The following is a 14439-nucleotide window of genomic DNA, read 5'->3' as shown; positions in this document are numbered from 1 at the left end:
CACACATAGTGTCTTTTATTATGAAACAACCATTTCCTCAAAATAAGTGCCTCCAAGTATTTTTGTTCCAGTACTGGTCAAGTATATTGAACAGGTGTTTCTGAAGATGGCATTGAGTTTATGGTTATTTATTTTCCTCCCCTCAGTCTCAAGACTGCAAGAGTCTTTACGCAGAGTTGATGCAGAGGGAGTGTACATGAGACGTCTAAGACTGCGTGTATTAAGACGACGGCAGTATTCTGTTCCTGGCCCAAACTCTTTATGGCATATAGATGGCAATCATAAGCTCATCAGGTCAGTGATACTGGCAGATAAACAATGCCTCTTTCTATAGATGTCATAATTGTTTTACAATAAAGTTGTGCCTTTTTGTGTTCACAATTGCATGATAGGTGGAGATTTGTTGTCCATGGTGGGGTGGATGGATTCAGTCGTTTAATCGTCTACCTGACTGTGGCTGGCAATAACAGAGCTAGTATGGTCTTACAGAGCTTTATCGCTGCTGTTGAGCAGTATGGGCTGCCATCAAGGGTACGGTCTGATAAAGGGGGCGAGAATGCAGATGTAGCAGAATTTATGATCAGGAGCAGAGGTACAGACAGGAATTCGCACATCACAGGCAGAAGTGTCCACAATCAACGGTAAATAAATATGTTTGGCAACTAGGCTCACACAAGCAGCATACCAGTTGACTGTACTTCTTTAGCATGTCACACATAAATTAACTTCTCAATTTTATCCTAAACACAGAATAGAAAGGATGTGGAGAGATGTGTATGAACATACGCTGGACCTCTTCTATCAAATCTTCACTTCATTGGAAGACCAGGGAACACTGAATCCAGACAATGAAGTCCATCTTTTTGCACTGCACCGGAGCTTCCTTCCACTAATCCAGCAAAGCCTTGACTCTTTCAAGGATGCTTGGAACTTTCATGGTCTTAGAACTGAAAGGAATCAGTCACCACAGCAACTCTGGAGAAGATACAGAGAGCAAGGCCCTATGGAGGATCCTACTGAGGTTAAAGATCAACTTTTAACACTTTTTAAATGTGTTTCTCCAAAGGAATTATGGGTGAAAATATTTTACTTGAAACAGAAGTTATGGCATCTTCAAGTCTGTTTTCAAAGATCAACCTATGAGCTGTAGTTTCTATTGTGTATTCTATGCATAACTGTACTATTTTACAAAACTGGATAGGCAACATTTCTCACCAACTTGCTGACCAAAAATAATCTTAAGTATTTTGTGTAATGATGTGTCAGACTAGTTTTAAGTACAAGGTTGATCATACTTGTCCTCCATTCAGGTTTATGAAGACTATGGGATCGACTGGAACGGACCTCACACTCTTCATGGAGGCACTGTGTCAGTCCCTGTGGTTCAGCTGGCCCGTGAGCTCTCGGAGGAAGAGGTTGCCATTTTGCCAGCTCCAGGAGTTTCTGTAACTGATGCACTTGCATCATATGTAGAGACTGTGCAAGTTTTATCAACAATCATAGCAGACTGATGTCCAACTCATGCTTTTATTTCGCATCTTAGAACATGCAAGCATAAACTGAAAAAGTTTGCTTTCCTTTAAAAAAAAAAAAAAAAAAAAGCCAAATCATGGTTAAGAGATTGTAAATGTACTTTATGCACAGCTCCACTCCTTTTCTTCCTGTCTCATTATTGGCCCAGAATGAACAACATGAATGCTGTTCTGTTAACACTGAAAGCTGAAGATGCACAACTGCTTTGTTTCAGTAAGTGGAAAAAATATATATGTATATGAAAAATGAAACCACTCTCAACTACTGTACAGTATATTAAATGTTTTCAAAGACACTGAACTTGTGTCAATTGACCTGACCTACTGAACAGTGTATTCAGTGACATCTGTCTGAAAACTTAAACAAGTCCAAATCCAGTCTGTGCACTACGTATGGCAGAGACAAGTGCTTCCTTGAAGTCCACATAGGTTTTGAAATGAGCTGGCAGCTTTAGTGTTTCAAAGCATGTGAAGGACGTAGGAAGGGTTCCCCCAGAGATCTCCACTTTCAGTTCAGGAGGAAGCATCTCCCAGCCAACCCAGAATGTCAGCAGCTGGGCCAGTGTGCCTGATGAAGCTAAAAGTCATAAAATGGATTGAAGACTACATTTAGTTAATCTTTAATTGATCATATCTATTCATGAGACAGAAACATTTTTAAAAGAGAGCAATACATTTGCCAAATAAGGTGTTACCGTAATACCCGTTTCAATGAACAGCCTCAGAAAGCCAGTGATGCGGCACGTGGACTCTATATCAAAGTCTTCATCATCACTGTCCTCAGCTGGCCATGTGATTTTTTCTAGGAGCATCTTAAAACACAATGTAATTATTTTAAAGGGAGAACTTATTTTGGTGAAGGAATATGCAGATCACATTCTATGGAGTAAGATTACTGTCAAAAGTATTCATCCACAATTCTAACCATTCGTATTCGTAATGTTAAACGTTTGTATGTTAATAAAAAATGTGTACACAAAATTCTGCTGTCATATGCATGAGTTTGATAAATTAAGGGTTAGGATTGTTTTTACGAGTATGAACCTAAAAGTTGTGAGTGCAACTCTAATTTCTACGACTACGAAGTCTTCCCTGTGAGGACGAATTCAAGTTTATGGGTACGAGAAGAAAAATACTGGAATGACGTCACATAGGTCACAGGGGAAGGTAATCGAACACAGATTGCTCCAAACGCGCATGCGCCATTTATAAAGAGTAGACGCCGGGTGGACCCGGTGGACCTACCGGGGCAGGTGACGCCTCACAGGTCAAGTAAATAACACATCCAACTTCTTGTAATTTATTTATTTCATGAAACTGTACTGTTTTAATTGATATACAGTTTATGGACGAAAGACGGTACTGCTTAGCTTGCACGCTAACGAGCCGGGCCGGTGACACATTAGCCTTCTAATGCAAGGAGGCTAATGAGGAGGCTAAGGAGGCTTAATAACAAAACAAACATAATTTGAGATTATGAATCGTGGCAATTGGCGTATGAATCAGCCCATTGTACAGCCTAAATTGCTGTAAATTAAGTCCAGTTTTAGTTCTTTGCAAACTCAGACACGTGCATTAGTTTAGTTTACAATGAATCTGGCGGAGTTCGGTAAAGTTGGAAAGATATTCACAGATTCGGACTTCCGGCATCAATAACTCATGAGATATATGTTGTCAAAACATGAACGATGCCTCTTTCAAATCGTTGTAAGGTAGACAATGTGCTACAAGGCCAATTTTATCAAAAGTCGCTGTATTTCAAGCTACAGAAATAACATTGGCGTCTATGAGCAGCCGGCGGTGCAACGAGTGACCAGGGACCGTCTGCAAATAGCAAAACCGCTGCAACAGCGAAAAGAGACACTGCACATTTATTCAGTACATCTATCCTTTTCGCTGTTGCAGCGGTTTTGCTATTTGCAGACGGTCCCTGTTCACTCGTTGCACCGCCGGCTGCTCATAGACGCCAATGTTATTTCTGTAGCTTGAAATACAGCGACTTTTGATAAAATTGGCCTTGTAGCACATTGTCTACCTTACAACGATTTGAAAGAGGCATCGTTCATGTTTTGACAACATATATCTCATGAGTTATTGATGCCGGAAGTCCGAATCTGTGAATATCTTTCCAACTTTACCGAACTCCGCCAGATTCATTGTAAACTAAACTAATGCACGTGTCTGAGTTTGCAAAGAACTAAAACTGGACTTAATTTACAGCAATTTAGGCTGTACAATGGGCTGATTCATACGCCAATTGCCACGATTCATAATCTCAAATTATGTTTGTTTTGTTATTAAGCCTCCGTAGTCTCCTCATTAGCCTCCTTGCATTAGAAGGCTAATGTGTCACCGGCCCGGCTCGTTAGCGTGCAAGCTAAGCAGTACCGTCTTTCGTCCATAAACTGTATATCAATTAAAACAGTACAGTTTCATGAAATAAATAAATTACAAGAAGTTGGATGTGTTATTTACTTGACCTGTGAGGCGTCACCTGCCCCGGTAGGTCCACCGGGTCCACCCGGCGTCTACTCTTTATAAATGGCGCATGCGCGTTTGGAGCAATCTGTGTTCGATTACCTTCCCCTGTGACCTATGTGACGTCATTCCAGTATTTTTCTACTCGTACCCATAAACTTGAATTCGTCCTCACAGGGAAGACTTCGTAGTCGTAGAAATTAGAGTTGCACTCACAACTTTTAGGTTCATACTCGTAAAAACAATCCTAACCCTTAATTTATCAAACTCATGCATATGACAGCAGAATTTTGTGTACACATTTTTTATTAACATACAAATGTTTAACATTACGAATACGAATGGTTAGAATCGTGGATGAATACTTTTGACAGTAATCTTATTCCATAACATTCTTGGTAAATGGAAAAATAACCAGCTCAGTCATTGAAAATGAATGTAAATTCATTACGTAAAGTCACAAATGTAACTAAACTACTGACATACCTGGGGTGTGAACTGCATTTCAGCCATTTTAGGGAAAAGAAGTGAGACAACATCTGGCCTCGATGTCAGCAGGGGCCATACCATCACATCTTTCAGTCCCTTTCTCAGCTGTTTAATTTGGCGCATGGTCCTCCCAATAACCTAAGAGACAGGCCCAACCCATATTAAAGACCAAATCCTCAACCCAACTTTTACAAAAGTTGGCATAGTAGGGAAAATCTTCATAAAAGCATAATGAAGCGCTTTATAAAATCCATTCAGACTAGTACAGAATATATCAACCCTTAAGACATTAACACATTTTAGAATATTCCATTTTATACATTTCAGCAACTGGTGTCTTTAGTACTCAAATGCAGTGGTGAACACTTGACTGTATCGCCTTTTTAAAGTATATTATCAAAAGGCAAATTCACAAAACCAAATTTGTGTTGTTGAGCTGCTCTCAATGTACTGTAGTGTGATTTCTTGTAAAGGATTACCTTTTTTGGTATAATCATTTTTCCTACTGTGCCATCATTTGTGAAATTAGTTAGCCACTGTTCTATCAACATTTGCAGAAGTGAGAAATATTGTAGTTAAACTGTATATGAATTAAATGCTGTTTTTCAAGAACTTTAACATGACTATGGATTATGTTAAATGTTTCCATCTCTGCCAGTGTCAACATAGCCAGGGTTCACAACACTTTCTATAATTTCAACAACTACAGCAATGAATTCTGTCACTTAACCATCAGGAACTCACTGCATGCAGTAGAAGTTTGTTATGCAGCCATCTCCGATTTGTTTTGTTGACTGCCGGGAGATCCCAAGACAGGGAAAGAGCTGAAACCGTGTCCTTCTGTTCCGGTGTAAGTTCTTCATGTTCAAGCTAAAAATCAAGACCATACAAGTTATTACATTTGCCCAAACAATTTTGCAAGACAAACTTTTTTATGATGCATACCAGTTCTATGACACTCCTGATGTCCAGATCAGGACAGTCTTCTGTAACAACAGTTGCCGTTTCAGGGTCCCCGTTGAACAGTACATGAACTACAGCAGGACTTAATCCTCTGACATGGGGGCCATCATGCAGAAAGCTGTGGGCCAACATCCTTCCTGCAACCCGGAAGAGGTTGCTTTCAATAAGCACCTCTGATGCTGCTGGAACAAGATGGTCAGGTTCACCCTCAAATAGCAGTGTTCGGCCCATTCCTCCTGTAAAGTACCAAGAGAGCAGAGGATAAAGTCACAACAATTAACGAATGATATACATTTAAAAATTGCTTTCAAAATATTAAGAGACTTACCAAGATCTAGACTGAATCCAAACTGCAGTTTGGATATTATTGTTGTCATAAAGTACCGCATCACTCCCTCTCCGACAGCAACATCACCTGAAACAAAATACTGATAATACAGTGGAAAAACAGTGGCTGACTGATGCAGGTAACTGGATAAGGTAACTTAAGTATTGGCTGTAATTCTAGAATAGCATCCTTAATAATGACTATTCCAGATAACAGGAGAATATTGTGCTTTTCATAAGTGGTCATCAAGTTCTTTATATTTTTGGATCCCATTTTTCCATGTAACAATTCCATACAAGTATCTTATATGGAATTGTATAAACTTTACAGTATCTTTTATATTACAAACTTTATATTTCCTACCAAGAAGAGTACAGTGAAGTGGACATGCCCATTCTTGCGGCTGTTTATAGAAAGAGAGAAGTTCCCGTTCCCTTTCCTCTTCAGAGTCCCTCACATCCATCTTCATTCTCAGTGGTTTCCCAGATGCATGTTCACTTAGCAGCTTCTCTTTGAAAACTTTGGCAGCTTGAGCTGGTTCTTTAATCAGCTTCCATTCTAGACAACAATAATAAAGTTATCCATTTCAGAGAGGCATGTTGTAAGTTGGCATGTCACCTGCCGATACAGATACCCTCTCATTCTACAGAAAAGGAGGAACGTTCTGTCCATGTCACTGAAACATGTGAGGCCTAACATCTTCAGAATCTGTTACAAAGCTGAGTTGACATGAAAACAGCATTCTGAACAAAAACTAAATATTTTAACAGTTAGAATATATAACCCAGTTGAGTGTTATTGTGTGCAACTGTATTCTCTTATCTAATTATATCTTGCAGGTGTCATTTTCTATGGACTGAGTTCAAGTTGCACACAATCTTATAGCAACCCTATTGTGATGACACAAACCATTGTCTGTTTCCTTGTCATTCAAGTCCTCGATGTAAATCACTGCTGGTACAACTGCACTCTCAGCTGATGTTCCAGGCCTCACTGGAACACTGTCACTGACTGGGGCTGTCTCTCTATCATTTTCTTCACTTCGTCCTCCCTCTTGTTCTCTCTCTGATTCCTGCATGGATGTCCTTGAAGTTAACAAAATTGAAATTATGGTCATACTTTGTGTGCATAACACTAACAGATGCATTTTCCAAAAGAAAAGTGAATATGCTACCCTCGCATTTCTTTAGGAATTACATACCCATTGCAGCTCAATCTGTGCAGCTTCATCTCTGAAAAGGGAACTTCTTTCTGACAAGTGATACAGGGGATGACTGGACCAGAGGCAGTTTGTGAGCTCTCCTAACAACAATAACAAATGGTGTTTAACTAATGATTAAGAGTCACCAGTGAGCTTTGTTTTGATTATGTATTAAACTGAGGCTCTGTAAATCTATGTACACAATCTATGGGTAGATCCTGTTGAAGTGGACGTATGTAGAGTGTAGCCTGTCCAATCATCGTCGCTGGATCTTTCAGATAGGCAAGGGTGTATCCAGTGCTGGGACATGGAAGCAACACAAGATTTCGGCTACGAGTAGATCCTACAATTTTTAGGAATTCAAAGCCTCCCCCTTCTTTGAGCTTCGGAAACACTTCCATCAGTTTATTTGTTATAATCATGGGATCGTTGTCATTCCCTGTTAAAAAAAAAGAAAAAAAGAAAAAGACATAACTCATATTGGCTCACCTAAAGCCTGTGACAACCATTATTCACACTATGAAGAGTTTGAGTCGAATATGAACATATGGAAATACTTAAAACTACAAAGAAATGCCAAGTTAAAATGCAAATAATTTCAACGAGCCACAGACAGTACAAACTTTTTTGGTTTGGGTGAATTCCTAATTTCATACTGACCTGAAAATGTCACTTTTTGCTCTCCAAGTCCTGAAGTAAGGAGGTCTGCTTTAAGCAGCACGCTTGGAACTTTATCCGCGTTGTGGTCAGCCAAACAACAGACAGTGTGTGTGTAGCTTCTTTGACTAACTTGGACTTGTGCCTGTCTTCTCGTCATTTTCCTTCTGGCTCCACCGTTATACGGCGCAAAGAGCCTTGCTACTCATAGATATATGGGTCAATGACATATAAGGTTTTTCAATGTGCCAATTTTTAAATAGAAAAAATAGGAGTATCAATTGCAACTGTTCAAACATTGAGAATGTTGTGTTTACATGAATTGATATTAGGTTCTTAAATTAAGTGATTTTAGTGTTTTTTCATATAGATGAATTGGCCTTGGCCTTAAATAATGTCATGTGGTGCGACCATGATTTATCTCAGAATTAACACATTTTCTCAACATGCTTAATAGTTTTTTTCACAAGTTCTCAGTAATATCAAGTGTTTAAAACAAAGTGCATGTTTTTCTTTTCAGTTTTTTTCTGCAATGATCTCATATTTTAATTCCACAATGTCACAGTCACCTTCTTATGTGTGGTTAATTGACTTATTTTGCCTGTAAATCAGTTAAAACTGATAAAAATGTTCTAAAAAATGAAATTCATCTAAACATAGTATCACTTATTAATGTCTCAGCTACAGGAATTAAATATTTTATTTTGAATTTGATGTAGCTATTGCTATAATCAGTTGCACCACATGATGATTGGTTCCACCAAATGACATAACAACCTTGTATTACTAAAAATCCATTTAAAGAGATAAATAACAATGAAATTCTGCACAAAAATTACATCAAAAACAGACTTTATTAAAATTTCATAAATGTTTACTGAACATTGCACATATTTTACATTTTTTAATTAACACTTTAACAATTAACAGTAACAGTTTCCTGGAGGGATTTCTCTGACCTCATATTTTTGAACTTTGCCCAGCCAGGCTGCCTGCTCAGGTTCTGCAATAGTAAAATTTCATAAAGGTTTACGGAACATAAACATTTCTTTACATCTTTAATTAACAATTTAACAGTTAACTAATAGCAACAGTTTACTAGAGGGATTTCTCTAACCCCAAGCATTTTTGAACTTTGCCCAGTCTGTGCCACTCAACTTAGACCAGCGTGAGGTTGCTCGCTCAGGTTCTGCAATAACAAACAGAACATCTTTCTTATAATAGTAAATAATATCAGGTGTTTGTGGCCACATGAACAAGTTCTTTTCACCTGACTGGCACATGGAGGTAACCTGAACTTCCTCTCCGACCAGCTGAAGGACCTGGCCTACATAAGGCAGTTCATCATAGGTCACGATGACAAACTTGCCACACAGATCTTGAAGAGGTTGCTCTTTTGTTGGCTCAGGGGAACTTAAGGGATCCTCAGTGGTGCACTTCAAGTCTACTTTTACAGGCTGGAAACATAGGCACGTCTTCATTTCTGCATGTTTGCAGAAGCATGACACCTCCCTCTGATAAATCTGAGCTGCTTCTGAAGAAAAAACCTGGTGGATTTTTAAGGTTCCCTTCACAGCGATCAATTTGTTTGGTATCAGCTGATCATATTTCTGGATACTCTCTTCATTTATCCAGAAATGAGTAATTGTTGACCCAGATTTTTTGGCCAGCATCTCGTACAGGTCCAGCGGAGTCTGTAGTTCACCCCCTCGATGAACATAGAGATCTGCATCCCTTTTTAAAGCGCCACCAATGCCATCTGGGGCACCCTTTCCATGGGACTTTTCTGAATAGTTCCATGTAACATGTTTGAAGCCAGAAAGAAAAGGCAGAGTACTAAGGAGATAAAAATTAGTTTTGTTCCTGTACTGTGTAACAGGTCCGTCACTAATTACATGTAGGACTGTAATCTGTGGGTAGGTTGTCCGAAGCTCTTTCAGTATGGGCTCTAGGTGTGCCCATACTGCCCGTTCATCATGGCGGAGGCTGTCTGACAGTGTTGCGTATGATTTTGTGCCATGGACTGTATAAAGGACAGCAGTGTGTATTGTGGCCTGCTTTCTGCTCCCTCCAAAATGATAAGCTTGTATTTCAGTGCTCATCTTGCACGCATAGTTTTCTGAAAAGTCAATGTGCAGAACTGCTTCAGAGTGTGTGAGAGTTTGTTTGAGGTTGCGAAACTCTTCTGATTGGTGGATCCAATTGAACTGATGTATGGCTAAATTTTCAAGCTTTTTGTGGAACAAAACTTTTAGGTCCTCGGTTGTCCCTGTGTATGTTTGTTTTAAAACATTTGCAAAGCTTTTTTCTCCATCTGTTGAAGTTACCCTCTCCCATTGTTCCCAAGAAACCTCAGAGCATTCTGTCTCAGTAAATTGTACTTCGTCAAAGCAGCACGTAGGACATACACGATCCATACATGCTTTGTTTTTGGGGTCACAAACAATCAAACTCACCAATTCTGAAATGCTGGTCGTCTTCAACATCCCTCTCTTGGCAAGTTTGCTCACCAACAGCCGGATATTCTCATGTTCTACACATGCACATGTATCTCTATCTCTGGCCTTCGGCTCTGTGATATAAAAAGGCCGCCTTCTGACAAACTGTCTGTAAGACATGGAGAGATGCTGTTCCACCTCTGATTGATACTGTGCATGGAGTTCAGTCAGGGATTTTGTAAGAACTCTTCTTTGCATTTTAAGTTTATTCTTTGTGATGGTGTCTTTTTTCCCAGCTAAAAGGTGACTGTTTTCATCTCTGCACAGAAAATTGATTACTGCTTGCTTTCTTTCTACTGATAGCTTCTTGCTCCCCCTTTTCTTGAATTTTTCACTTAGGCCTACTCTTTGTCTTTCCATCAACCTCTTCTCAAGCTTTCTGGATTTATCTTTTAACTTTCTCATCTCTGCTAGCTGTTTCTTCAGATGTAGGACCTGCTTCTTCAGCTGACACTTCTCTTTCTGTAGTCTTTTGCAACGTTTCTCTACAGATGTTTTCTTTTTCTGATCCCTCTCTGGTGTGGAGGACACCGGTGGATTAAAATCATCATTCAGGGGTATGGGGACCTCCACTTCTTGACCTGCATTTGCTGGCTGCTCTGGCGGCTGTTCTTGTGCTACACCAACCAGAACTGGTTGAATGTCGTCCATAGATGGTGGTGTAAGGTCCAATACAGCATTTGCCATCTTTTTTCTCTCCCTGTAAGCACTGGATGCAGCCCTCCATTTCTCTCTCTGTTTCTTTTTCACTCTCTCTTGCAGCTCACTTGATTTAACATATGGAATCTTTCCCTGCAGTTTCCTTCTCTGGTAGCTGAAACAATAAGATTTGACTGAATATGAACATTTTAATGAAAAAATTCATTTCTTCCAGGTAATTAAAAAACACACAGCAACATGAACTTCAATTTAATATTTAATTTCTTTAACACACCTTTCTTTTCTCCGAGCAAGGTAGTCTGCCCTTAATGCAGGGTCACAATTGACACGCTGCCTGTGGCGAGCGCTTTTTTCTTTGCTGGATAGTGGCATCTGATTAAAAAAAAAGATTAATAAGAGTTAAGAAAAAACATAATACATTACTAATGAATACATAATTACCAAAGTTAAATGACATGCTCTATTTGTTTTTTCTTGTATTGTACAAGAAAAAAATATCTGTTGTTTATGGATTATTAGCACAATGACTCAAATTATATGAAAAATTATTCAAAATAATACTAAAATAAAGTACTTTATATGGATCAATGTTGGATATAATATAGAAGGTACAATAGCTGCCACTCTTATGACATGTATCTGTGATTGAAAACAATCTGCAATGGTCGCACCACATGATATTTGGTTGCACCACATGATGTTTTTAAGTTCAGTCATATCCTACAGTCACAGGATTAGCAATCTTAACAAAACAAGCTAGCTTCCCACAAAAGGTTACAATAAAATTTATAATAAAAATATTTGTTTCTACAAATAACTTAAATATTTTTCTTTTTTGAGGTCATACCACATGATATTCAATTGTGGCAACAACATACTAGCTGTTAAAAAGGTTATTTTTTTTTCAAATTCTGAAAGAGTTACAAACCTGCTTGCTGCTTCCATCAGTCCTTAGCAAAATGGTGGATGATGCAACTTCCTGGCTTTGAGTAGATTTGAAAATAAAAGTCCAAAAGCGGTCATTTCTTGATGGTCGCACCGCATGATATTTAATGAGATAGACATCATCGGACAAAGTTTGTTTGTATATTATGATGGAAATTTACCTGTAAATGCTTTGTAATTTTTTACAGTAATACAAAATACCTTATATATCATGCCAAATAAAGAAGAAAATAAATCACAATAGATTTAGAGTAATTTCACAGAAGTTTTCAAAACACCATTCATGGTCGGACGGTTGCACCACATGATATTTTGACATTTTAATGAACACAAAAATGACAAATAACTACTGGTTTTTGAAATGTTGAATTAGTTCCATATATGGGAGAGATGCTAAATATAAATAGTGTATTTTTTATGTATTTAAACCTTTTTTAACATTAAAAAAATGCAGTTGGACAGAAAATTTAGGCGTCACGTCAATGACCCATATACAAACACTAGATGGCTCATGAGCGCTGTCAGCCTATGGGGAGCGACGTCGCCACATGGCGGCCATCTTGGGACAGGGCTGCTCGATCACTCATAACATTAAAGTCAATGGAGCATGGATTTTAAAATCACTGTAGATTGCTCAATTTTCAACCGATTTTAGAACAGCTTGGTTTGTTATAAACGTCAGAGATGTACTTCTTTTACTCTTACATAAGAATAGTTAAAACCATTGAATTCATATAATAATGAACACAGATATCATCTTTTTTCAGCATAAATGGATGTAAATGTAATTTTATTATTTAGCATTGCACTTTTTTTATTACTATCAGCTTTCTAATGCACAGATAAAAACAAAGCTCAACCAAAATCAATACACAACAAACAGAGATGTTGTCTTTTCTTTTCATGAACCTGGTGCCTACATTACCCACAATGCATTTCGGCTGCAGGCTAACCAATCCAGGCATAGATGTATACAAACAATAAGTCTAAGGTCTCAATCAAAGTCTCTTAACAAGCAAATAAATACAACCACAACCACAAAGAATGTAATTTCGCCTAAAGATTAGGTTCTCAAAAAACGTTGGTCTCAGGAAAACCTAATAATTGAAAATCAGATTGTGAGTAACACCATCTTCAATGTGAGTAGCCAGGCAGAAAAGACACACAATCATGCCGCATTTTTCAAAACGAAAAGCTGCGATTTCGGAATTGAGCCTGACTCATAACCACATTAATAAGGCTTGTAATAAACTAAACCGTTTGTAAATCAATCAAGAATTGAGCGAGTTATGAGTGTTAAAGTGAGGAAATCATCCACCTTACCATTGACTACAGTACAGTGCGCCAGAGCAGTCCCCTGTCCTAAGATGGCCGCCAAGTGACGACGCCGCCGACTCCGTCTTGAGACATCTAGCGTTTGTATATATCTATGTTGCTACTAGTGATGGGACAAATGAACTGAGGCTTCGAGGCGTGTCTCGAGCAAAAGTGGGCGTGTCAGATGAAGCCTTGCTTCGAGGCTTGTGTCGTGTCCGAGGAAATCACGTGACCGATGACAAACGAGGCCTCGGTTTGCTCAGGTTACGTCATTGGTTCATTCAACGTATCGCTTCCTCATATAAGCGTTTCAAATCTGGCGGGACACTGTGGGTTGTGTCGGCGTTTGTAGTGAGTTGTCAGGTGGTTTGTGAGAGAGTGAGTTAGCGGTTAGAGAGTCAGTCAGAGTAAAAAATAGAGATAGTAGATAATAGTTTGAGAAGTAGAGAGGTAGTGGTTTAGGAGTAGAAGCAGTGTAGATTATTTTCCCAATTCTAGGGTTTTGACGTGAGCTATTACACATATATATACTTTTCTTTTGCACCTGTTTGTGAGTTGGGTGAAATCATGGGTGTTTGTGTGTGCATGTGTGTCACTTATTAAGTTTGTCAATGATTTCACTCCTCTGTTTGGTGTGTGCACCTTCTTCTGCAGTCACAAACTTCTCTACAGCACCTTCCATGTCAAGAACTCACTGGGAAAACATAGTTTTACAGCAGGGCCTTGTGCCAGGTGATGATAAAGTCACTCACTTAAAAGTGAATTCACATTCCCCCCAGTTTCATTTTTGTTTGTTGTGCTGCAAATCCCCCATTTCACAGATGGAACCAGCTAGAAAGAGGAAGTCCTCACCTGTGTGGGAGTATTTTGAGCAAACTGCTCATAATAAGGTTTGTTTGTGTGGAACCTCCCACTGGGAAGTTCTTGGAATCTAGTGATTATTGTATACTTGCCATAGAGTGAACTATCAGTCACAATATGTATGATTTTATTAAAGGTGAGGTGCTTGGTGTGTGATAGACAGCTCACATACAGCAATAATACTTCCTCAATGATCCGCCATTATCGAGCCATGCATGAGCATGCCCAGGCTGCCAACAGGCCAGAGACAAGCCAAAGTAACAGGAACTATTTATTGCATATTTACTAAATCTGGTGTTTGACTCCAACTATAAGGCAGCATTAAATGTTACAGATTCCAGAAAAGCGCTGGTGGATGAGGCTCTGGTCAGCATGGTCATTAAGGACTCTCAGCCTTTCTCAATTGTGGAGGATGCGGGATTCAGGGAGCTTGTTCATGCACTGGATCCCAACTATGTGCTCCCAAGCAGAAAGGTGTGTGAACAGAGCCAAATGTAATTTTTATTTAAG

General features: G+C 38.9%; 1 protein-coding gene across 5 annotated transcripts; it reads right to left on the bottom strand.

Annotated features, from left to right (window-relative positions):
* Positions 1-557: 557 nt before the first annotated feature.
* LOC110970857 (G2/M phase-specific E3 ubiquitin-protein ligase-like) lies at positions 558-14214 on the bottom strand. 5 transcript variants are annotated; one of them, XM_051953975.1, is made up of 12 exons: positions 11081-14214; positions 7652-10960; positions 7192-7430; positions 6992-7092; positions 6700-6875; positions 6154-6348; positions 5791-5877; positions 5445-5698; positions 5244-5369; positions 4497-4637; positions 2228-2344; positions 558-2109 (listed from the first exon to the last, which is right to left on the bottom strand). In XM_051953975.1, the coding sequence occupies exons 2-12, from the start codon at positions 7806-7808 to the stop codon at positions 2080-2082; spliced, it is 1623 nt and encodes a 540-aa protein (XP_051809935.1). In that variant the 5' UTR covers positions 7809-10960; positions 11081-14214; the 3' UTR covers positions 558-2079. The 5 variants fall into 5 exon arrangements, with proteins under 5 accessions (XP_051809935.1, XP_051809923.1, XP_051809940.1 ...); XM_051953963.1 differs by having other exon boundaries at positions 2236-2344; XM_051953980.1 differs by having other exon boundaries at positions 2236-2344; positions 6992-7430.
* Between the last annotated feature and the right edge of the window lie 225 nt (positions 14215-14439).

This window comes from Acanthochromis polyacanthus, chromosome 1 (genome assembly GCF_021347895.1).
Source record: "Acanthochromis polyacanthus isolate Apoly-LR-REF ecotype Palm Island chromosome 1, KAUST_Apoly_ChrSc, whole genome shotgun sequence".
Classification (NCBI taxonomy): domain Eukaryota; kingdom Metazoa; phylum Chordata; class Actinopteri; family Pomacentridae; genus Acanthochromis; species Acanthochromis polyacanthus.
This window is presented reverse-complemented; position numbering and strand designations above follow the sequence as displayed.